The sequence below is a fragment of the Anguilla anguilla genome, chromosome 1, assembly GCF_013347855.1.
Source record: "Anguilla anguilla isolate fAngAng1 chromosome 1, fAngAng1.pri, whole genome shotgun sequence".
Taxonomy (NCBI): Eukaryota; Metazoa; Chordata; class Actinopteri; order Anguilliformes; family Anguillidae; genus Anguilla; species Anguilla anguilla.
In genome coordinates this window covers 51644467-51670351 of record NC_049201.1, presented here as the reverse complement: position 1 = coordinate 51670351, position 25885 = coordinate 51644467, and the positions used below count along the sequence as shown (strand labels likewise).

The following is a 25885-nucleotide window of genomic DNA, read 5'->3' as shown; positions in this document are numbered from 1 at the left end:
TGGCACTCACTAGCAAGAACCTACATTGACACTACATTTTTTGTAGATTTATAGTTTTGGTCAGAGAACACCCTTTTATTAATTAGTAAATGGGTTGCTTCTAGTCTAGACAGGGACCAGGTTGATCAGGGTTATGTATTATGCTGGCACTTTTATATAAAAAATATATCTTTAAGCAAATTATTTGCAAGAAGCATTGTAGGAATAATTCAAATTTTTTTCTTTTCTGAATTATTTCTGATTTCTCGGTTCTCAATGATTTTCATAAACCAATCTTTTAAAAACTTGCCTTGACATTATTAATTAAAATGTGTTATGAAAAAAAATGTATCAAAGCCTAGAACAATCTAGTACAATAAATAAGAGAAAGTTTCTTTGCACATTTGCAACTGTTTTTCGGAATGCGCGCACACATATATAAACAAAGCATACACTAAGGCGCGTGTCGCACATGTACACACACACACAGTCACAGACACACAAGTAATTACACACACTTGATGTCCTACAGAATGGTTATCAACATGCAACTGATGAAACTGAAGTCTCAATTTCAGTGAATCTTCAGCCTTGGGATGTTACAGATTGTGTTTTGCCAGTCTAAACCAAAACTAAACCATCTTTAACTTTAACTGAATTGTTTTTTGTAATCACAATTTCAAAAAGTCTGAACTTGAAATTATAATTGGGAAGTAGGAAAATTAACACATGATGCTTCAATCTAGGTCTACAATTTCCACTTAAATACCGTAATGTAATTAAGTGGACACATTTGCATTTAGCACCAATTGCTAGAATTTCAGAATGCAGCTAATCAAGCAAAACTTACCATACATCACCTAACACTTCACCTCTTGGTTGTGGCCTAAAGAAGAGTCAGAATTATACAAATAGGCTATCAGGTAGCACGTTTTTGAGTGCCTCTGTTGTTTTTTTTGTTGTTTTTTTAGCCAACATAAACACCCACTGCAATGCTTTCACCATTTATTTTTTCACCAGCTCATTTTAAAAAATACTTTGACAGGGACTATCTAATAATTCACCTCTGTGGCATTTCATGGGCAAAATTCAAATTTACTGTGGTAGCACTTCAAGGCTTAAAAGCACCTGCTTATCTTTTTACTGTGAGCAGCAGGCCAGCACACCATGCTGGGAGATGGGATGATTAAGAGTGAAAAAAAAGCTTTACATCCCCATTGATGAGAAACAATTGATAAATAAAGGACGCCAAGTACCTGTTTGAAGTACTATGCCCTTAACGGAACCAGCTATGATTGGTGGACTCGTGCCAGTAACAGGTTATATTCCTTCCATCCATTCTTGACTATAGTTACCTAGTGACAAGACTCAGTACAGCCCATTCTACAAATAGCTTCTGTTAGTGTCCTGGTGAAAATGGCTTTTCTATTGATCTGGTGCTCATGGTAACAGCGGAGAGCTGATTGTTCGGTGCTTTAATCTTAGTCTGCATCCTGCTTTTCTGCTGGAGAGGCACACTGTGACGTGTGCTGCTGCTGAGCTGTCTCCGTAGGGGTCCCGCAGCCCTCCTCCCAGCAGGGGACACTGCCACTGACCATATTAAAATAGATCATATGGCTCTGCAGGTACTCTCTCCTGGGAACACATATATGCTTCTACATGTACACAAACATGCACATGCGCTAGCACCGCACAACATATGGAATCACGTATTTTTGGACGTAATTACAAAAACCAACCACCAAGGGGCGTACAGGGGATGTTTTTTTTCTTTAATCATACCTGATGCAGTAGTAAACAACCAAGCATCAGAGGCCAGGTCAAATGCTTCTGGGAGGGTGGGGGGATATCTTGGGTGTTGATAAGACAGCCAATCAGCAGCAAGGCCTCTAAGTGATCATGTGTAGCTGTAAGGCCTTGCTGCTGATTGGCCATCTTATCAGCATTCAATAGATAAGCGTGATGTTTTTTTTCCTGGAAGCATTTCAGTTGGCCTCTGACATTTGGTTGTTTACAGGAAAAATGAAAGACAAGATATCGCCAATATGCCCTGTAGCAGAGGTTATTCTTAGGCTAAAAACTTTTTAGAAACTGATTTGATATATCGTGCAGCCCTGAAACACACACACACACACAAACCCACACAGAAACATGTATGCACATGAACCATTTACATAAGATGCCACGACAAGCGAACACATACTTAAAAACACACAAATACACGCACGCACGCACACACACGCGCACACACGCGCACACAGTATTGATTCTGCCACATACTCACAGGCACAAACAAAAACAATGTGCTGTACACGTGTCCCCCATCACACTCATACGAATGCTAGATCCTGCTTTCCCTCTCTGCTCTCTGTCCACCACACCTGGGCAGAGTGCAAAGGCTTGGTCTTTTTCACTAGCACGCTGCAGCCACCCCATCTTCAGCTCAATGCTCATACACGGACCCGAGAAGCAGAAAACAAGTGCCTTTCTTTCGTCACTGGTGTTGGGTGAGCAACACCGCAATGCTCGGCAAACACCGCTTTCTACGCATCCTCTCTTCACATCTATATTTTTGTTTTGTCAGCGTTTTTTTATATTTATTGAGTTGAAAAGCATGGAGCCGACTTCCCCATGACAACCGTTCAAGGGTATCCATTTTAATATTCGGCACCATCAAAGGGGATGCGAGGATGGCAGCACTTTGCACTGTTGCTATTTAACCCTGTGTAACACCATAAAGGTGGTTCAGGATAGGCACCCTGCTATCCTGCTATCTGCTAGAGCTTCTCTGGAAAGCAGCTGGGAGTCGGCACCGTGTATAACGGTATAAAGGCATATTCATTTCACCCTTCTGAAGGAGGGAGGACAGTGGCAACATGCTGGTCACCCAGACCATGACCTTTCCTAGCTCTGAGTACAGCACATCCAGCAGTCGCCATTTCCTTGCAGTTGGCAGCAGGGCTTTTTAAACTCATGCTCCCACCTTTAAAATGTTAGAGGCACCAAAAATTTAATTACTGAACTAAGTTGCCTCTGCAATCCTTACTACTATAGGTAAAATAAACATGCAATTCTGAAGTGAATTATACTGTGCTAGGAACAGGAATCCTTCCAACTAAATTAACCTAGCTAAACTTTGAGGGACGAGAGAGCAAACAGCTAGCTATCTAACTGGCTACACTATAGTATTTTCATTATAAGTGAACTGTTTGAAGCTTTTGTAGCTAAAATCTGTGTAGCTAGCTAGTCGCACATGAATTGGGACAGATGTGGCTTATGCTATATTCCGTATAATGTTACTCAAACATTTTAAAGGTCCAGGAAACTGAAATTTGTGAATTCTTTGCTGATGTGTTGATACTTTTTTCGCATTCATAAACAGCCGATAAATATTTTTAAATAACACTTACAAAGAGAACATATTTTTGCCTGTGCAAAAATTAGCTTGCTTGGCTAAATGCCAGGTTTTCAGTGGGCAGGGTTAACTGGGTGTCAGTTACGTAACAAAAACCTTAAGTCCAGTGAAATCCTTTCTACATGTAATATGTAAATGATGCTCCTTCCCTTTTTGTGCAGGTAAGGCAAGCTAAGTTGAAAATGCCTAACCACCGTCCTTTCTCTAAATGCAGAGAAAGCAATACATTTTTTTCTTTTCCCAAAAATGAAGACAAGAAATTAGTTTTATTTCTGGAGCCCACAGGCACTGCAATATTACAATAACCCATACAGTTAGCATTTGCAGTGCCAAATTTCATCTGGAACTTGGTGGATCAGTGGGTAGGCCTACCGTTATCTAGCAACAATTAAATAGCTTTCAAGTTTAGACGAGGAATCAAAGACTTTCTTTATTCGGGGGTGATGTCCAAAGTTTGAGACTGCTATAGAGTCTAATGTTACAACATTATTGCACATTGAATGATCTTCAGGTTTAACTATACAATGGTAAATCTTAGTTTATGTTGCTTTCTTTCAATTTATCTGGTAGTTTAAGGTTACTGCATGGGAAAATCTGCCAGCTAAATGGCACTAATCTAGCTAGGAATGGTTTACATATGACGTGTCTTATGAAAGTGAATGTTCATGAGTGCAGGATACACGCCCATCCTGTCATACTGCTGACCATGTCACAATAATCTAATAGTGTTTATTACAATTTAATGGTTATAAGTGGGTTAAAAATTTGAAAGAAATATTAAAAAGACAATCAATTGTCACTTCTGGGCAATGTAACCACACTTCCACTGTATCCAGTTTCCTGGGCCTTTAAAGCAAGTTATTAAAGAATATATATTATTTTAACGTTTGTGTTCTGCAAATGGCCTCTATGAACAGATGGAGAAATAAATGTGAAATGAGGTTGTTTTTGGTTGCATAGAGATGAATAACTGCTGGAGTATTTCCAATGATGTAATCAACAGGAAAATTAAGAAGAAAAGGAAGCAAGGCAAAGTTATTTAGGATTGAGTGGCTGTGTTTAGAACTGTATTTGAATTCTGTGTATTTACATTACATTTATTTTGAGGCGAGAGGATACTGAGGTCAATGACTGAAAAGAGCGAGAGTCTGTGGTTATTGTTGTTATTTCAGTAGGAAACCCTGAAAAGTGCCAACTAATTTCTGTATTGATATGGGGTATGGGGAACTGGGGGTTGGCACACCAGGCATCCCAGTAATTCTGCATGGTATGAATTTAGCCCGTTATAATTGAGCTATAATGATATGCATGAACTGAATAAATATCCCTGGGCATACATTATGAAAAATGACTGAGTAACTGTATTAGTGGTCGAAATTAATATTTGTGGAGTTCAAGAGAGCACTAGAATGTTTTGTTTCCCCCAAATGTATTCAATTGAAGGACAATTCATTTTAAGGTAAAATGGACAAAACAAGGGAACATACTTTAATCAGCATGAGTAAAATCAAGCCGAATATTTGAATATAATTTTTCAATTTGAATCGAGTGTCCTTATTTACAAAATAAGTACAGTTGCCACAGCCTAAACTAATGAAACATAATTAATGAGGCCTGATCATCCCTTCTAAATGACAATCCCTTGTCATAAAAGAAATGGAAATTTGCTGAAATGAGGATGGGATTTGCAGTGCTCTACGTCCTTTCTCTCTGCTCTTCCCTTCTTCTCTCGCTCTCTTCTCCACCATTTCTGGTTGTGTGAAGGGAGACATTATTCTGGATGTGTGCCAGGCGCTGGCTAACTCCAGCCTGTGAATCCAGAGACTGACTCATTACACCTGCATTCTCTTCATGCTGTACCGTTAATCACGCATTAACAGCAGACACATTGTGTTAATGAATAGTGCTGCTGTGCTATGGCTATAATGCACCCTCCCCCCCTCCACCCCGACAGAACAAAGAAAAATAAATGAAATACAATTATTCACAGCAAGGAAACATGATAAAAAAATAAGAAATAAATGTTACATAAATGCTCAACTGTTGCCCGATTCTGAATATAAAGGTCCACAGGTCTCGGTTGATTGCTGATCTTTCTTGGTGTGATATTTGACAAATCGGCCTCTAAGAGAGCCGTCCTGACTTAATTCAGCTGCATCCACCGTGACAATGGCCTATTGTGCAGAAGTCTACACAGGTGACTCAGCTAATAAATTAATGACATTCATAAAGTCAGTTTATGCACAACGATGGCAAGTGTGGATTTTTCCTCTGGTGGTCACTGCCCTCAAACAAAACATTTGCAGTGTCCCTGAGGGAAAAAGATGACAGAGCCCCCTTCTGGGACATGCCCAACATTAGGAATGACTTAGACACATATGTCTTCCCAATAACTGAATTGGGGAGGCACTTATTTTGTTCCATATTTCAAATATTTTGACATATACTTAAATATATCTTCTATAATACATATTTTTATTAGTTTGCATTACATGTTCTAATGACATGTTCTGTAGATGAGCTCAAAGGGCAGGCCTTTCAGGGTTGCACCAAGACTAGGGCGGTGGTGGACAATGAAGTCACAACTGCTAAAGGAGAGGCAGAGAGAAACAACCTCCTCTTCTGTTCAGCTGTGGTACTGCAGGACACCATGTTCCTTTTATAACCATCAACCATACCTTAGAATAGCAGTGTCAAGCAGTATGAAACCATAATTAACACTCTCTCTATATCTCTCTCTTGTGTGAAATAAGAGATTGGCAGTGATTCTGCAAGTCAATATTACTTTCTATCCTACTGAGAAGCTATGGACTTTTAACTACAAAAGCACAGATATTTACCTCTTTAAACTCTGCCAGTAGCACCCGGATGCAAAACTATTTGCCTTCAGAGCACATCATGCCACATTAAAGCTTAAACAATTAAAAAAACAAATGATTCTGCCCTTTCAACATATAGGCTAAGTGAAATGGAAACCAGAGCCTAAGGAATAAGACAACAACATGAATTATCTAAGATTTACGTCCCTGTAGGTGTAGCCAGGATCCTTGTGCCACCCAGAGCTGCAATATAACACATATTCATGTGCCACAGTCTGCCTTTGAGGACTGGCAGAAACACTAGCTACACAAAACTGTTTCAAGTATTCCAAATTGTAATGCATATTCCCATTCCTTAATATTTGTGACTTAAAGTTATAAGTGGCCAGTGTTGTGCTATTGCACCAAAATGGCCTTCTTACACCTCCACATAGTACAGAGACCCAGAATACATCTACAGAGACATAAATCTTATGTTTCAAAGCATGTCTGTGGCCCTAAGGAGTTAATGGAACCCCAGCATTCATGGGGGACAATCCTTATTTTTATAGTGTTCACCGTTTAGTGTGCCACCTGCCACCTCTGAATTAGCAATTCATTGCACTTCTGGTAGGATGAAGACCTTTCCCTTTCTGTACAGACAACGACATTTGAATATTTTTTAATCCTAGGGAGATAAGGTAACAATAGAGTGTCTGCCTTGAAGGAACACGCTTCTCTGTTTTTCAGAATTGGCGTTTGACAGCAGCATTCTAAGTGGCACTTCATGCAATATTTTTCTATAGCATAAAATGTCAAGAGAAGTGAATTGCATTTTTCCCCCCCGTCTGTTCATATCTTCTTACCAAAAACCTCATTGTCGTCCGGATCAGCGGCAGTCAGGGCTGCTGCAGGTTCTGACGCTGGCTCCTGCAAAAAAAAAAGCAGAAACAGGACATGAGCAACCATGACGAGAGAGAGAGAGATGCTTTTCAGCACATACGCTCGTTCAAACAGGGGTGGAGAAGGTTAATGATTATCATCGTTTTGAATGGCTACAGCACAGATGTATCCATTTAGAGTATACAAATGTGTTATGAATGAAATGATGCATCAAAAATGGAACAAGCTTTCAAACAGTCCCAAGAAATGTGTTCGGCCACTTTTAATGCGTGCTGGTGATAGCGCTTTACAAACGAGATGAGAGATTTGCGTTTATCGTTACCCATTTCAGCATCCTACAAAGCCACAGTTCATATAACCAAATACATCCCCCTTTCATATTAGAGGTTTGTGTTTGTTTCTCAATGAACATGACAAAGTGGCGCATACTTTTTCAACGAGGACCCGTCCACACTTTGCGTGCACAAAGGTAAATGTGTATTTTTAAAATCTACGACTTGCTAATCGTTTGGAATCTTCCACTGGGAACACAGGCACTAATAACACTAACACTGGTAACATTAATGCTATCACAAACTGCCACAAGCTATTTGCAGAGTTGCAGCAATTAAAAGTGCATAATACTGTATGTTTTCCTTAAACTCCTTTTCTACGAAACGCTGTGTGGTCACCTTTCACTGCCTGCCAGTGATGCTCTTTTGATTATTTCACGCAGTGTTTCCTGTTTTCTGCAAACCACACTCTTATCCCACCATCAAATGCTAAGAGACCAAGAAAGGAACAGAGTCTGGGTGATTAAATGTTTAATGGTGGTTCAGGCTTGGGCGCAGAGAATCTTGCGAACAATGCCACAGTGTCAATCTTTCTTCCTCTTCAGAAAAAATCCTTAACGAGTTAAATGTTAAAAGGTGGTGGGCAGACCGCACATGCAAGGCCTGTCAGACGGGTCAAGAGGAAGCCCTCAAATATGATTAGCCACTGATCCTTTACTAAAATTCCTATGAACAAAAAAAATAAATAAATTAAACATTATTCCAATGAGTCTTTCCTGTCCATATTTGTGGGCACAAAAATCCTGCAAAAATAAGATTAACATTGACATTTTAAATTCTTCTGTCTGAAAAACATGAGAACATGCTGCGCCATCTAGAGTGAATAAATCTCTACTGTGAAAACTGCAGGTCCACAAAGTGCCGGAGGCTGGGGTTATGATTATTTTAAATATTTACTGTTGAGAGTTGTATGCATTATACTACCCACTTAGCTACTGAGTAAGCCCTTTAAAATATAGAGGCTGGTTTATGAGAAAGACCAGAAGCACATCACACATTCATGCTCACCATTGTTACAGTAGTTTATTTTGTTTGTGCCTGGCAACCCTGAGTAAATACATTCTCTGGCTTTCCTTTTCAAATTCATGTTGACATAATTAATTAAATGATGCAGGTAAACGGATAGAACCCCCGCTGCTTTATTTCACAGAGAATAACCATACATACAGCTTAAGGCTGCTTCTAGCGCGGTTCTGCAGTTGGAGTGGATTATTTAAGCATTAGGGTTCAAGGTAGTAGATGTGAGATATACTTCCTAATAGACAGGCCCTTCTTGTTCTTTGCTCAGCCCCTAAGGCCTTCTGGCTGCCACAGGGACAGCTCCCTGGGGAGCTTACCGTCACCTCTTCATTGCTTTTATATATTTTTTTTTTTTCTTTCAGACTGCAGGCACACACGCACACACGCACACCACTAGGAAGGAAAATATAGAATAGGTATTTTTAGGTTTCTGAAGGCTATTACGTACTGCTCGTTTTTAGAGTACTTCCCTCAGGGAGGCTTTTGTGACTACTCTGTAATTTCATCTCCTGTTGGTTCTCTCCTGTATTTACCCAACTTTCCGTGCCTCCTGCACCTCGAATGATGTTACAAATGATGAGTTTCATCAATACTCAGTGTGGCTTGCTCCACTGCTTCTTACGCCAATCCAAGGGAGATCAGCTTCGTCAACCCTGGTGAGTCAGAAACCCTCTTTGTTGTGTCCAATGAGGCATTTGCTTCCTCCAGCTGGTGTCCACGCATGCACGTCTCAATGTTAACTAGCGATCCAGGGTGACGGAGGGGCAGGGAGATGCACTGACTGAATTCCACTGTCTACGTTCACTGCTGCTGACAACAAATCAGAAATAAAGTGCTGCTGTAGCCATTCTGGACAAACACCAAATGGCGTCACCTTACGGCTGTCTTAAAATTCATCGTTTAGTCTGAAGGCAAATGTTCTATTAATTTAGCAATATCCTGTAAATACTTTGCAACTGTACACAGCAAAATCAGTTGCATGCCAATTCTGTCATTGTGGAGAAATCTTACTTAACTGTTATGACTTCATCCATCAACAGCATGCCTGTGAAGTGGTGATGAATTGTTTTGTCCAACTGATCTCATCCCTAGTGTGCTTTTGAAAGCTAGGAACAATATTTCTTATATAAAGGTGCTATGTTTTTTTCAATGAATGCAGCCACAAACCAAGCACAGAATCACACTGAAATGTAGACCTATTTATTTTGCTTGTACTGAATTTAAATGTGTTCTGTTTAAACAAACATACGTTCTTACATTGCCTTCTTTGTAAGATTCTGTTTTTCACATTCAAAAAGTACAGATGCATCACATTAACCCCATATAGCTTAATAAGCACTTATTTTGTAGAAAAAGACTGCATTGAGCATTCAGAATATGCAAAACATGCTATTATTATAGGTTCATGGATTTCAGTATCCAATAACATTATGCAGTATGATCTGGCAAGGGAAAACAACATATGCTGGGTAAGTAAATGTTTTGTTATAATGAAGAACACTTGAGGGGAAATAACCTTTTGAATCCAATTTAGGTATAATAACAGCTTAGAATAAAGGGTTTTATTATACGACATCGCCATTTTGTGTGCATTTGTCTTCCCAGCTCATTTCCCTAGATAAATAATAACCGTATGTCAGACACAAAGGTCTCTCTCAAACAACTGCATTACATCACATTTTATGCATGCATGGATGTTGTCACATCATGTTGTGTAGACATATAAGTGAGAAGTGTATTTGGTGAGGCAATGCATTGTGTGTGTGTGTGTGTGTGTGTGTGTGTTTTGGAGTATTCTTTAAAAAAAAAAAAAAATCTGTTGCAAACTTAAATAAAATACTGAATGGTAATTATTGTGCAGAAAGCAAAAGGAAGGTTGTTTTTTTGGAAAACCGGTACTTGAATAAAAGCAATTTGTTACAGTGACACGTCATAACCAATGTTTTGAAACTCTGATTCTGGAGAGCTGTTTTTTTGCTTAAATCTTAAAAACTCCAACTAATAAAGCCCAAATAAATTGAATGAAGTGAGTTAACAAAACAATAAAAAAGGTTTATCTGCAAAGAAATACATTATCCAAACATATCCACTGTCTGTTGATAACTTAATTTTAAAATGTGTGCTTCTGGTGAAAGAGAAGCTTCTTGAGGCAATATGGCAATTGTTACATGAGATGACAGCTTTGCTCTGTGGAAATTTCCAAGTTATTCTTGTACCAGTGTGCTTACCCAGAGATGTACCCCACTGCAAGTGCCTGGGTAATGCAAAAACACCATCCTGCACTCTGCACTGAATGATGCCCATGGCTATTGAGATTATCCATCATGTTTTATGAGGACAGGCGCAATCAGATCAGTTAACAGCCTTCGTGTGCTTTCATGTGAGTGCTCAGGGACCATCTCTGCTGCTGAATAAATGCTTTAATATTATTATTCCTTGTGGGTGATGGAAATTTGGTTACTGCGCTCCAAGTGAATCGAGAAGGTGTAGAATAAAATATTGAGAGGAACATCCTGCTCACACCATAAAGATTGGGCATAGAAACTGTTTCATCATCAAACAGGTTGACACAGAGGAGAAGGGCATTGTAAGGCTGCAACAGTGACAAATAGGGAGGTGTAGGATTTACAAATAGATCCTTCTGTTTTTTGACAGCCCCAACCTTCAACATTTTGCAAAACACTTGTGCCCTTGATGTGGAAAAACTCGCCAGGGATGCAAACAGACATTGCTGCATCACAGTTGAGGATTCAAATTTGGAGACAAGCAAAATTATCATTTTGTGATGACATTTCGGCTAGTATTACTTCTGGCTAGGTGGCAAGATCAGGGACAAGGGAAAGTGTCCACATATCAGAGCATGTTAACAAAGCAGAGCAGGTTAACAAGGCACAGATACAGTGTGTGCAGCAGAGAATGTTAATGAGGTAAAGACTAGACTAATTAGCCTGAAAAGTCCTAGTGTGTGCATTTGTGTGTATGTCTGTGTGTCTGTGTGTAAACAGATGTCGACAGACTTTGCAGTGGGATGTAGGCTTGAGGTGATAGTGATGTGCAGAAAAGGGACATTGGTCATCTGGTCTCTTTTTCGCTGATATCAATCTATGACATCATTAAAAGCTAAAAACAAACAGATTTTTTCATGTCTGTACCTGACTTCCCTTTATGAAGTACCATCTCATGTTAAACTTTTTTTGGATAACAGTGCAGTTAAAATTTTACTAATCTCAATTTTTAGTAAACTGTTTCTTTTGTTTTGTTTGGATACCAACTAATCTATCTCATTGAATCCGCTGCAAAAAAAAAAAAAAACACTTCTAAACAGAACACGAACATGTCCGTCATCCTGTGCATCAGCCTTGTTGCTGGCTGCTTCTTTGAACACCTACGTCATTCTGGCATACCACATTTTAAAATTATAATATGGGAACTAGTTTAACACCTTTCTTCCTTGCAAAAGTGCACATGTGCGCACACACGCATGCATATACACACAAAAATTGACATGCATACTCGCCAACTGACCAATTTAAATAATAAATTATTTCAGTGTACACTGCAAAATTATAATATAGTGCTTCATATAAACACAAAGGTACTGTAGTATTGTATTGTACTAAGTGTACAAGAATGAACCACTTGAATGAGTGTCGAATTTGAGTTGGCGCTGAAAGCAACATGGATACTACATGAATTACAGGTTTTTTAAGACACATGTTTTACAATAACTGGAGAAATGTTTTCAGGTTTGTTTTGCATTCTGTCCATCAGTAAACTCATATTTCTACTCAGGAAACTGCCCATTATGCCTGTCTCCTCCGCAGTTGTCACGACAACAGTGGTAGCTTTCGCAGTAAGTATACCAGACTTCAATTCTGAGGAAAAACCGGATACACCTGACAAAAACACGGTTTCATGGAAGTTCACTGAAAGTGGAAATACTCTGAAAACTATTTAAAGACACCACAAAACGGTTGAGTTAGAGCAGAACTAGCTTACACTATATGATGTATATGTGCATCGTTCTGCCATCTGAATAGTTTTTCTCTTACTCCGGGCAAAAACAGAAGCAAAAAAAAAAAAACAGGTTATGGGTGCAACCAACTCAAGAAACAGAGAAGGGGTACATCCAAGCCAAAAACTAAAAACGGAGCATGGTTACAGCGAACAAGCTAATTAAGCCAGGTAGAACATGCGGTATGTCAGCAGCTAACTCCAAAGGGTCAGACAGCTTGAAGTCTGGGGAGAGGATGCCCAACTTAACCTGCCAAAATGTTTGCCACTCATGAAGCCACACAATTAGGAAATACAGGTAACTACCTTACTTTTTACACTATAGTTCACCAGGAATGACAGATATTTGTTTTAATGAGTGGACCTAGGGCATTGACCAAAAGCCTGTTTCGGTTAGTTTTTGGCTAATTAAAAGCTGAGATTAGGACAGCATCGACAGGGGTCAGAAAACTGTCTCAAGAACCCACTGGTGTATTGATGACTGACTGCTTAGGTAATTTTAAAAAGGCAGTCTAGATGGTGCCCTTTGTGTGTTACTTGTTGTGACACTGAAGGTTCTTTACAACTTCTGTGATTCATTTATTGATTTGCAGCCTTAATATTCCTTAGTAGAAGCTGCACTTTGCTCCATTTTGAAAACAAGCACCATCTATTCAAAAAGGTGTTGCCATAGCAAAAGAAAACATGACCAAATGATCAAAGTTTAGAACTTCAAGGTTTTTTAAATATTTATTTTTAAAAAATTAAAATTCTTATGGATTTATAAATACCTACCACAGAAAGTACTTCCACAAATACCTCAACATTTTAATGATGATGTAATTAAAAATGAATTTTATTTTATGGATGTTATGCAAATAAATGTAAATTATAGGTCTCACCGGATTGAAAGACTAAGATATTTCAGTCTTTTTTCTCTTGAACAGTTTCACTTTTGAGGTTAGAGGATTTACAGCAACATATGGCTATTATGTTCAGAAAATGCTAATCAAATTTATTCACTAAACCCTTTAAGATTTACACAAACGTATGAAGAATGAGTGTCTGCCTCTGCATGATTGACAGCCAAAGCTTCAATCATACAAGGTTTGCCTCATAGATACAGAACTACTACACTAGATACAATGTTACGACTTGTGAGGCGATTAACCATTTCTGTTAACCTTTTGAACAGCTTAATTTCTTCTGAAGGAAATCAGCCTCCTAAAATCATCCAAAATGATTATAACAGAGACCTTAGTGTGTTACATACGGACTTTGGGAGTGTCATCTATGTTTCTTAAAACAACTATTTAAAGTGAGCCTTTCCATTCTGTCAAGTACACCAGAGAAATGCAATGCAAGTTATTTGCCATTACGATATTCTTCATGTTGTTACGACAGAAACATGGTTCTGTGTAATTTCCTTCTTAATCCTTCTAAGTTTATACGAAAGGTATACAAGCTACTGCAAGAAAAATCTCAGCAAGAAATGTGTCAAAGCTCAACAACAGCAGGGCTTTTAGATTTTAATGGCACCGTTATATTCTCTGCAGCAATTTGGGAGAAATGAAAAATGAACTTAGGCGGAGGTTAATTATGCAATGTCATTAACGTGCATTACCCGCCACTTAAACCCCTGATGCAGCCAGGAACAAAAGGCTTAGTTTCCTACTTCACAAGGTGAGGGACTGCAAATTGAGCTCCCTGTCCTTTTCAATTAAGGTCCAATTACAGTAAGCAGTGCAGAGACAGGGATGAATTCTCAGTTATGAGTTTCTTGACTCTTCTTGACACAGGCTATAAAACGCTTCCTTTCAAGCATGACGGATAAACCACATACAAATGTCAGTCTACAATGCATTGAGATGAACAAAAGAACGATATGTATAGAAATATAATAAACTGTACGTGCATATATAGTAGGGGTGGTGATTTTCAATAATTTTACAGATCGGAGTCATCGCTTAATGTGGCCGATTCCAAATAGATCCCTAGCATGGGGAAGAAGCTATTTTTAGAACGTATCTTGGCCCGGCGGCACCAGCCATATCGAAAATGCATGCACGCGCAACGCACATCAGTACCTAAGTTTTCTGAACATGATAAAATCTTAATGCTTAGTCTTTTTGTCAATGATAAAGTTACACAGCCATACACTAGGTCTTAACCTGGTTTAGTTTTAGCTACCATTTAAACTGACTATGACGGGGAGATATCTAAATGAAGAGGAATAAACTAGTAGTTTAAATTGAATCAAGAAACGCATGAAAGAAGCTCAACGTAAGTTGTTTGGTACTACCCCCATAAACAGCTTTTCTTCTGAGAAATAAATGGCAAGTTAGCCAGCAAGCCGAATTTAACGACAAACATGTTGTCGCTAACGTTACCCTTTATCAAGATCACACATCGTTAGATTCCAGGTAAAACAGTGGGTAGTTTACTTTTTGTCCCGCTAACGTTTATTTATCCGTTTTCCCCTTGTGACTGATTCATTTTCGTGGCTTGCTAGCAAACTCTGCTCCGACTGCTACTGATGGGTGTGAAGCCAGGGTTACGTAAAGTTAACGTTAGTATAGGTCCAAAATATTTTGAACTCGAATTTTGTGTTTTCTGAGGTGTTAGTCTAACTAGTTGGCTAGGTGGTGTGGTTAGTTGTCTGACGCTATCGTTAAGAGAGCAAGAGGTCTAATTTACTGTTGAGATTATCCCAGTTTAATTTAGCAGACGTTAACCTAATAGTTACAAGCATCGCTGTTTGCTTTGGATTAGTCATGATTTAGCTGTGCACTTTAACCCGAAGTTAGTCAACACGACTTTACGAATTAAGTTGACAAGAATTCCGCGATCTGCTTTACTCGAATGTATAGATTGGACTGCTTATCTATTTATGTATGTAGACTATTTATTATATTGGTAAAGTATTTGCACTGAACTTTTTTTTTTGCCTGGACCGCAACAGCAGGCAAGCTCTACTAACGCGAGTGTCTGTGGTGAAGTTACACCATTGGTCGGCCAGTTCAACCGTATACTAGGTTTTGACCTGGTCCTGTTTTCCCACATAAGCCCGGCTATGAAGTAGCGCCTGAAAAGGTCAATCACTGTTCTACATTAATAAAAATTCTATGAGACCGTGATAAGCATTGTGTGAGACCATTTTGACGTAAAACACATTTTTTTATTAGATAACCCGTTTGAGCTACCATAGAAATGTGATCGTTGGAAAGTGATAGCCTATAGGCTATGGTATAGGATTTTTTTCGGAATACTTAAAGTTACAATCTCGAAGATTTCAGTTTCGTTCTCTATGGCGGTGCCAATGGCGAGAAGCGGTAATTGCAGGTGCGTTTTTGGACCTCACATCCAACCGGATCCAACCATTGTCGCCTGTGTGACGTCAGTCAGTTGGCACCTGGGCCACGCCAACTATAACACTTATTTTTTACTGAATAAAAAATGGTTGTTATAAAAGTAATGTTATGAACATACTCATTCATTGTCTAACATTAGGCTAACTTAAACTGTCTTTACACTGCCGAGTCAGGTTAAAATGCTGTAGCAGATCTGGGGTAGAATTAGTGATGATCAATTTCCACACACGTTCTTTATCCACCGTTTGCCCGGTGTGAACATCTTCACACTGCAGGGAAGAATTTGCGGGATTCGCTGTGGCTCGTGCAATTATGTATCTCGTGCACAATAAACAGTCTTTTTCGTGAATGACTGTTGTGTAATATTTTTGAAACAACTGCCTTACAAAATGTTACCTCTGGTGTTTCTGGTTTTGCTAGCTAAACTGTTCGAGAATAAAGCTGAGCTGAGTGTTAAATTAGCAATCAGTACAAGACGAATAAAACAAAAACAAAGGAGATTTCATCAGAAAAGGGGGTCATGGTTGAAGGAACATATGAGGATATATTCGCAACGAGACGAAACGGTTTTAGAATGTTGCAGAGAAAACTGCAGCGGTGTGAACTGGTTAGTAGCAGAGCCGTTGCCTGCCCCTTTAGCATTGCATTGCACTCGAGAGACGGTTGGCGAGGTCGGTACCGGTCGGTAGCGTTAGCTAGCGTTTTTTCTAATTGTTAGCTGACATTAGATTGTGTTAATTACATTAGCTAGCTAGCTAACGCAACGTTACCTGATATGAGAGATGGATACTGTGCGCAACGTTGTCTAAACTAATGTTGCCTTTCTTGACATGGTCCGGTAGCTAGCGTTAGCTGTGCAAATAGCTTAGTAATTTAGTAACGTTACATTGTCATCAAATGTAATACGAAATCTACATCAACAAATAATATGACCTCTCATGTTACACAAGAACTTTTTAGGGTTCCATAACTTTCTCTGTTACTGTAGCAGACACCGGAAAAAACAGTACGCCGCTCACACACAAGTGAGTTGAAAAGCAAGCCTGTTGCGTTAGCTCCGCCTACCCTCTCTGGCGGACCAACCACTGATGGGCGATGGAAAACGCGTCACTAACTATGCGCCACTTGTGATTTTTTCCCGGGAATGTCGCCACAGACACCCAGTTCTTTAATCATAAATTATAATAATAATAATAATATAAATTAATATAATAACAGGCTCAATCACCATTGTGTTACCTAATTCGGCGATAGATAGTGACTTAACAGACATTTATTTTAATGAAAATCTTCGAGATTACTACTTTAAATAACGTTTACATTACAATGAAACACATGTCTTATTACAACTGAAGGAGGCAGTCAATTTGTCTCGGGAAATTTTCCTCACCACAGAGCATTCAATTAGGCTATAAGTAATTATCAGTAATGATCAGCCCCTCGGGCATAATCCCATTTATACAACGGTTTACCAAGAAAAAGCATAGCAACATATATTTGCTTTATTCTGTTCATGTTAGATGAATAAATATCCTCAATTTTAATGTTTCATTTTTTACATAGCCTACAGATGATATGATGATAAACGGAGCCCAAGTTCCAACACATAGCTGCATAGTCCTACTGTAGCCTTATATGTGAAAATAAAAACAGTCGAGTATGCGCGTATCCAACAAAAGAAAAAAAAAAAAAAGTATGCGCGTATCCAAGTAATCGATTAATCCATTGCTCATACCCATCCCTAACATCTAGAAATAAATGCATGGACATTTTTAATGTTGCCATGGTTCTGTGAACTGAGTGATTGTAATCGTATTTTATATCTCATAGTTTTATTCACAAAAATCCTGTTGAAGGTTTCAGCCTCCAGTGTTAATATACAAAATGACAGCGCTTTCTTTTTCTTCAGCACAAAACACATAAGCTACACATTGTATATATAGGCTATATATGTGCAGCAGGTTCAGCATAGCAAGGAAATTCTAGTGCTAAGACATGGATGTTTGAAATCAGCTGTCTACCCACAGCTGTTCATCTAGATCATCAAAATTCACCTGCTGAAGCCTCAGTTTCATTTAGCCATTCGAAAATGAACGATGACACCACTGGCTAAGGGAACATTTAATTGTACACCTTCATTCACTTTGTTAAACAGTGATGTCCTAATACGTCATGTAATGTAACTGCATGGGAGGTAAGAGTGTGAATTAATATTTTGGGGTAGAAATTAATGTTGCTAGTGGACTGTGCATTAACAGTGGTGGTGACTCCAGGGGACCTCATAGCCAAAATCATACTTTAAGTCAAGCTATGGTTGGGAAGTTAAAACAAACTCTCTCTCTCTCTCTCTCTCTCCCTCTCCCTCCCTCCACTAGACGAAGAGGTCAGGAGAAAAAGAACACTAATGACAGTGGCCACATTATTCTAGAGAAACGATGATTTGTATCTCACAATGCCTTTCCCACCAGTTTTTAGCGGGCAGACGACATGGTCCATACAGACCATCCAGTCATATTGGCTAAAATATGCCATCTATTATCAAATGAAATGTTATTTCACATTCATTGACGTCTGCACAAGTGTCTTATTGTCTCTTACTGGAGGTTAAGAACAGAGGAAGACAGAGAGGAAGGAAAGGGTGACAGGGAGACATCACCATAAAAGATCCACCTCTAATGATACATCTTTATGGGAGTATTTCAGATATGCTCATTCTCCCTGAAATAAAAACAGCAAAATATCCTTCATGTTCTATTAGCAATCATGGGCTCACTACAACTTATTTAGGGCCCGAACACTATTGCTTTCATAGCTAACAGTCTAGTCGTACTAAAAAGAAGTGAACGAGAAGATAGATACTCCCAAGAACAGTGATAATTTAATAAATTAATAATCTAATAATCTGACTAATCAGTATCTTCAACTTTGATAGTATTGTGGTACAAATTGCTGGACTTAAACATCAGAAATCCACGATACTACAAAATCCAGTGTGTAAAAGCCTAAAACTCTAAGCTAATAACAGGTAGGCCTATATTGTAGATCCACACTTAAAAGATAACCTTTCACATCATTTTATGTTCTTTTATTGACAGCAGTTCAGCATGAGCACATCGGATGTTTTTGTGTTCAAGCCATTGTCAGTGAGGAGCTTGGGTTCTGAAGCACAAAAACGTGTTTCTAAGGGGCACAATATTTTTGTGCAAAATAGTTGTCCGCTTTTTTGTGGTTAACAGTATTGACAGTAATAAAAAATGATTTACTTTTTCAGTGAACTTGCATTCATGCATTTGCATGAATCTTTTCTCATAGACTACTAACACAAAACGATTAGTGGGTTTTATGCTTGAAAACATCAAAAGGGATGCAACTTAAAATTCTCTAACCATGCTCAAGTCAATAAATTCCAATATTCCAAAAAAAAAAAAGTCTAAACTCAAAGTGCAAGCATTCAAGTATATCTAATCATTGTTCTATACTAAATCTAAAAGGTAGGTTTTTTTCCAGTTGATTTCTGGGTAACAGACTGCCAGAAGGGGTGCTGAGCTATAGCACTAAGCGGGGATGTGCCCAACAGTCCAGAATTGCATCCTGGCTGTGCCGGCAAGTTGCGAAGAGGTCCCTGATTGGCTGTAGTGTCACCAGGAGGGAAGGGGGGGGGGGGTGTATTTAGTTAACAGGGCTTCCCTGTCTCACTGCAACAAAAAAAAAAGGATACAAGAAGTGCAGTCCTCCGGTGCAATGACTGCAACACTGCAGAGTGATATATATGACTGGGTACTGCACTAGGAGAAGAAGAAAAAGCAGGGGAACAAGGGGTGCTATAAAAAGAAAAATTAAAAAAGGAAAGGGAAACTTGCTCATGCAATGCTAAAATCATGATTCAAGTGTCTAAGATGAACCATTAGCCAATTTTTGGGAAAGAAAGAATGATGAACTTGAGGTTACAGAGCAGAAAAATCTCTTGCGAATCAGAAATCACTACAGCAAAACATTCAGTGTCTCAGCACTTATCCTGAAAAGTGCCAGGGGGCTTTATTTAAGCACAAATCGGTAAGATTAAGATAAAATAAGATAGACTTTATTAATCCCCAGGTGGGGAAATTTGGGTGTTAAAGCAGCAGACAAAAACAACATATAAAACAGACATAAAAGACATAAAAAGTGCTTTTAGTGACTTGCTTTAACAATAAATATAAAAATAATAAATAAATAAATAAATAATTTTAAAAATAAAAAATGAATACATCTTTAGGAACGTTTTAGTGAAGTGCAAGGTAAACACAAAATACCATCAGTGAGTATGCAAACTCCCTGTGTGTAGTTGCAGAAACAGCAGTACACATCAATATGGCTGTAAAACAGCAACTATTAGCCAAGCAATGTGGCACTTCACAAAAAATGGAAGACTAAAAATGATCTTGTTACTTGCGCATTCAAGTTCTGATAGGACAGCCATCAAAGGGTGCCACTACAAGCCTGCCCTGATATGGTGAATGCACAAAGTCTGTCCAAAAAATTATCTTGAAAACAAAAAAACTTGGCTGCCATCTCTCCAGCTAGGACAGACTTTCCACTAGTATGTCTGCTTCAACTACACTCACAAAATAAATAAATAAATGCAACACCTTTTCCTCCTCAACGTGCTGACTAATGTAGTGCTGCTTGGCAACGCTGGAACTTCTTTTCTTGAGATCGATAGACAGACACGGTGACTCAATCAAAGCTTGACCTGGCTACACATTAGCTGATGAAGTTGTTGGAAATGGCTCACTTTGACTTCATAAAGCGGCCAGCAGCACTCATCTCAGCCATCACCTCTATTCATTTCATTTGCTTCTTTGTTATCACAACTTGCTTTACATACTGTTAGCAGATATACCGGTAAAAAGGCATGTTATAGCTAAGGCTTCCTTCCCACTCAAAGTATTTTTGTTTGCTTTCATGCTGCAGAGTGTGTCAAGTAACTCTGAAGCTGACTTGGACAGAAGACGGTGCATAAACTTGGCTAATACTGCCTCCAACGGTGGAACAGTTACCACGGAAACACAGGCCCTACAGAGCAGAAAATGGTTATCTCGACTGCTGCTTGGGAATAGCGTACAAAAATAGATGCTTTCAGCCAGAACAACAAACAAAGAGAGTGATTCAAAAAGTACATGGAGGAGAAGACTGTCTCAAATTCATTTGAAAGAAAATTAGCTAAAATGAAAGGCCCATCTTCTATCCTCTCTAAACTTAAAGGATCATCCAGACATTTAGACAATGACTGTTCACTGCTCAATGGCTGTAATTCATTTTATGAATTTTAAAGCCATAGATGGCTGAAGCACACACTTAACAGTTTTGACCGTATAAAGTATGAATGCAAACGTTAGGCACTTACCTGATAAAGGAAAGACCGTCGACAAAAACACTGCAGTAGTACGAAAATGTGCAGATACATGATTATATTGTCACGGTAGACTCAGCATATAAAGAAAATATCGTTTCAGAGTAAAAGAAAAAAGTGCTAAAAGGGAATGCAGATTCTGTCTAAAGTAAAATAAATGATGGAGACTGCAGGGTACAACTATCAGAGGGTTCGAATTAGATGATACCAAGGATAGACATAATGCCTCAAATACATCACATGAGTTTCAGACAAATAAAGCTGGATATCCTCTCACATTTAACCTGTCTTTTTTATCACTAGTCCTTCACAAGCTAAAATCATGATGATGTATCTCCGACATTGAAAATCTGTCTGCGACAGCTCAATTGCAACAAATACTGCGTAGTGTATGGTAGGTGCAAGGACCTCTTTTACTATTTGAGTGTACAGAGATAGAAAGAAAGGATAAGACAATGCTGACAGACACATACTCCAATTACCAAACGTCTGTCTGCATTTCAGACCCTGAAGTTTCAGGCTCTCTGTCTGAAGCTGGCAGTATACTCAGTAAGAAGAAAGAACTTCAGGATTGAGAACCACCGGCGAACATGTCCACGAAAACTGTTGTCGGTATACTCAGTGAGAACACTGCACCATTTAAAGTCAGTCCACGCCGCTGGGGCGTGAATAATTACGAATAATTATGAGGCAGCTATTAACTGGGGCTGGAATCTCAACTAGATCTCTGTCTCGTGGCTACGCTATGGATGTATAAAGAGAAGGGCTACGTGAGATCACAACACAAAACAAAAAGTTTTAAGTGTTTAAAGTGGCTTTAGTTTATCTAGCTATGCAAAAAGGCGAAGAAGATGATACGTTCGCCCTCTAAATCAGAGTAGGACGGAGAATGTAGAGTTTTGTCTGTACATTCGGCAAATGCGAGTTTAGACAAGGGAGTCCACTTTCTCTTATTTCCGAATGTGCGCTACGCGTTTTGATGACTTGCTGAAACGAGTAGCACCATTCATCAAACATGCGGGAACACACAGAATTCCCATCTCTACAGAAGAGAGATTGGCGTTGACTCTCCGTACATTAGCATGTGAATTCAGCCCTCTGAACTCTCAACCGTGACGTAACCAACTATGCGATATTTGGACCAATAGCTCAGAGGGGGAGGTCGGAGAACAAGAAAGAACTTTTCGAAAAGTTCTCCCTGGAGTCCGTCGCACACTGCATCGTACGAACACACAACACCGCATCTTTTTGTTCGTCAGTTGTTCCGATTGCTTTGTTTTGCTCAAAAAGTTCTACCTTCGTACGAAGTATACTGCCTACTTGAGGCTGTGAAGTAGGACGTCTGAACTTGACCACACTAACCGACTAATGTTTCTGTTTGCAGTAATGCTTTTCTTTTTTTATGAGCAAATCAGCTTAATTATGTTTGCACTGCTATGTCAGCAACTTCACGTCTGAGCCCTCTTAAAAAAGTGCTCTAGATTTTCCGTAGTTCTTTTTACACTGCCCTGAATCAGCATTTTATATTTCAAAGTTTTGTCTCCTCACACCCCACTCACCCAAGTCTTATGCTACTGCAATAGTTAGTAAGCCTCCCTTTCAACAGAACTTCCTGCCCTTGCACACATTTCCCCTGCACACGTGGTAGCCTTACCTTTTCTTCCAGAGGGGTCTCACGTTTTGCCAGGTGCAGTCCCATGTCATCAACTGTGACTACAAAGAGAGAGAGACATGCCTTAAGCCATAGAAAATGACCGCTTCTTCATTAATGCTACAACCACATTGATGCATGCTACTTTTAAAGTGTAAAATTTAGACAATTGACCTCATGACTGTCATTTAACACCCATACCAATTCAGAGCTTGAGATTAATGTGATTATGATTCAGTAAAAGAACAGACATTTGAAACTACACCCAAGAGTTTAGTTAGAGGTGAACTAGCAAAACACACTAACCAGTCAAAACTTCTTATAATTCAACGGAAACAAATTCTGCATGTCTACAGGGATCTCAATATTGTTGTTGGGCATGGTGACTTAAACCAAGGAAATGATAAAACAAGGAAGTATAGTACTTGTACCTAAGCTATAAAGCAGAAGCCCACCAGATAAGAGTTTATGCATCAGGTGATGGGAAACATTTGTTTTTCAAAAGACACTCAAACCATCAAGCTACCAGCATTAATGCAAGGTATGTTTCTTTTCTAAGTTCTTCATTTTAGAATACAGACATACAGATCCCTAAAGAAGCTGGGTACAGGCCTAGACCTATTGCCTATGAATTTCAATGACAGCTCAAATAAAAATTGATTTTATTTTCTGAGTGAAAAATTCCCTCAAAGGACCGACTCTGTGTTTCTCTCATCAAAACATACGGACTACAGAGTCCTTTCTAAGGAGCTAACGGCTCAATTTAAATTAGTGGTGCTATCTAGTTTTGTGATTTCCACATTAACTAAATAGCAAGGGGCATATCAATGAAAACTAAACAAGTGGAACTATTCAAAAGAATTGTCTTCAGTATGAGGATCCCCCACCCCAAGAAAAATGTTTAAACTGGCACAATTGAAGCCATTACATGAATATTATCCATTGTATTTGTTTTCATGTCAAATTAAGCACAAACGTTATGCAGTCACTTATACTTGGGTTACTACCATAATTTGGCTGCCATAGTTGTTCAATATTCTCTGATTGACCAGGAGGAGCTCATGTGTCCCCATGGAAACAACCCAGCACAAAGAACAATTCTGATCACAAATGCTACTTATTTCCAGAATAGTGTGGTTGGTGTAAATACAGTTAGTGTAATTACAGTTAGTATGCCATCTGGATACTTGAAGCATACTACATTTATTATACTACGGAACTTTATAACCTGGCATACTCAGAAATGCATAGCAAATGCAATTTGGTATGCAATGGGGCGACAGCATAGTACAATGGGTAAGGAGCTAGTCTTGTAACCTAAAGGTCACAGGTTCCTAGGTACTCATGAATATTATGTTTGTTTTCTTAGTGCCAGGTTTTTCTTTGTTGCCCCTCTGAGCAATGTATTATCTGGAAGCTGAACTTTTCCTCTTTGTTAAGTTCTAAATTCATGATTTTAATCTGAATGCAATTTCACACCTAGGGCAAGGCAATCCTACTCGAACACACAGCAGAATCTGTCATGACTGTAGAACATCATTAAACTGAGCTCAGTGGGACTAATTTAGCACTATATATAGAGAGAGGGTTTAGCGCATTTAACCTTATAAAGAAAGTTTCCAGGTTTCCCATTTCCATTTCCCACTGCACTGGACAATTTGAAAAAGAAAAAAGAATCAAAGACGGCAAACAAAGAATCCTACTGAATGCTCTTTTCACCGAGTCACAGCAGTCACTGTACACCTCATCACCTCTAAATTGCACAGGTGGAAAAGCAGGTGGTGAGGGAAGAGCATAGAAGAGGCGACATGGTAATGTTAATGCACACTAAAGAGATCTTTGCTACAATGCGGAAAGCTGGATAATCCCATTCTCTTCACCAGTCATGTGCATATGAATGAGGACCTGGAAAGACTTGCCTAAAAAAAATATACGGAATAGAGAAATTCAATTTCCACATTATAGAAAAGTAAAAGTAATATTGCTCACCTTTCACACTTTAGCTTAAAGTGTAAATTAAACACAGCGGTAGGTAAAACCCTCATTACAAGCAGCGCTAGTAAGGTAAACTTGGATATGTAAGATATAACCTCAGAATTTTAAACCTCTGACGAAGCACAGGCTGCTGAACGTGGCAAGAATCCAGAAATAGTACAAGCAATTATGCCTTATATAAGACTCTTTATTATTCATGATGCAAAGGCAAGCAATGAAACAAAAACAATTCAGACTTTTCAATGGTTAAAAATCTTGTCAAAATTAGACAAAGGCACATGTCTTAGCAATTAAATTAAATGCGGATAAACCAATTGTTTGACATTAGTTAGGTCCAGTGGGAAATCAAACTGTTCACAAGAGGTGAAAGATAGCAGGGCCACTGAAAAGGAAATGCATCACTCTCATTTACCAGTCTTAGTATTGTGATGGTTTGCAACAAAATTAAAGATGCCTATAAAAATAAAATAAAATATGAAATAAAATAATAATGTAGATATTCTAACCAAAAAAGGCTTCAAATTATCAAAATATGTTTATCTATCTTTAAAATTTAAATTTTTAACACTCTTTTATCTTAAGGGACTTCAGACAGGAAACATAAATTTGCACACATTGAAATCTTGTATAAAAACATATGTTGGCTACAGCTGGGCGATATACCGTATTTTTATAAAGTTACGCAATGTGGTTTTAAAATACCATCATCAATGGAAGGCCTATTTTATTAGTTTTCATCCATTGACTATTACAAATCTGGCTGCACAAATTGTGAAGGATTCATAGGGCTGGGTGATAAACCAAATCAGCAATTATCAAATGTTTTTTTAAAGAATCATCCTCCTTTTCTTTGATAACGTGATGTGTTCACATGGAACTTGCAAGGCTCTGCTACTGAGTGGAAGTCATATCAACACCCAATAGACAGGAATGGTAGTGTTCCCCCCCTCCCCTTCCCCCCTCCCCTTCCCCCCCCCCCCTCCGCACGGAAGCATTTCATGTGGTTTGGATATTTAATAGCACATCAAATGTGATT

General features: G+C 38.8%; 1 protein-coding gene across 1 annotated transcript in view; it reads right to left on the bottom strand.

Moving 5' to 3' along the window:
• The window catches only part of LOC118230525 (myelin basic protein-like), a 60132-nt gene that overhangs the window by 19406 nt on the left and 14841 nt on the right, over positions 1–25885 (bottom strand). The window contains exons 2-3 of the mRNA XM_035423626.1: positions 22858–22916; positions 7059–7122 (exon numbers count right to left, since the gene is read on the bottom strand). Of these exons, the coding sequence (XP_035279517.1) occupies positions 7059–7122; positions 22858–22902 (109 nt within the window). The 5' untranslated portion in view covers positions 22903–22916. The remainder of the gene's footprint in view (positions 1–7058; positions 7123–22857; positions 22917–25885) is intronic.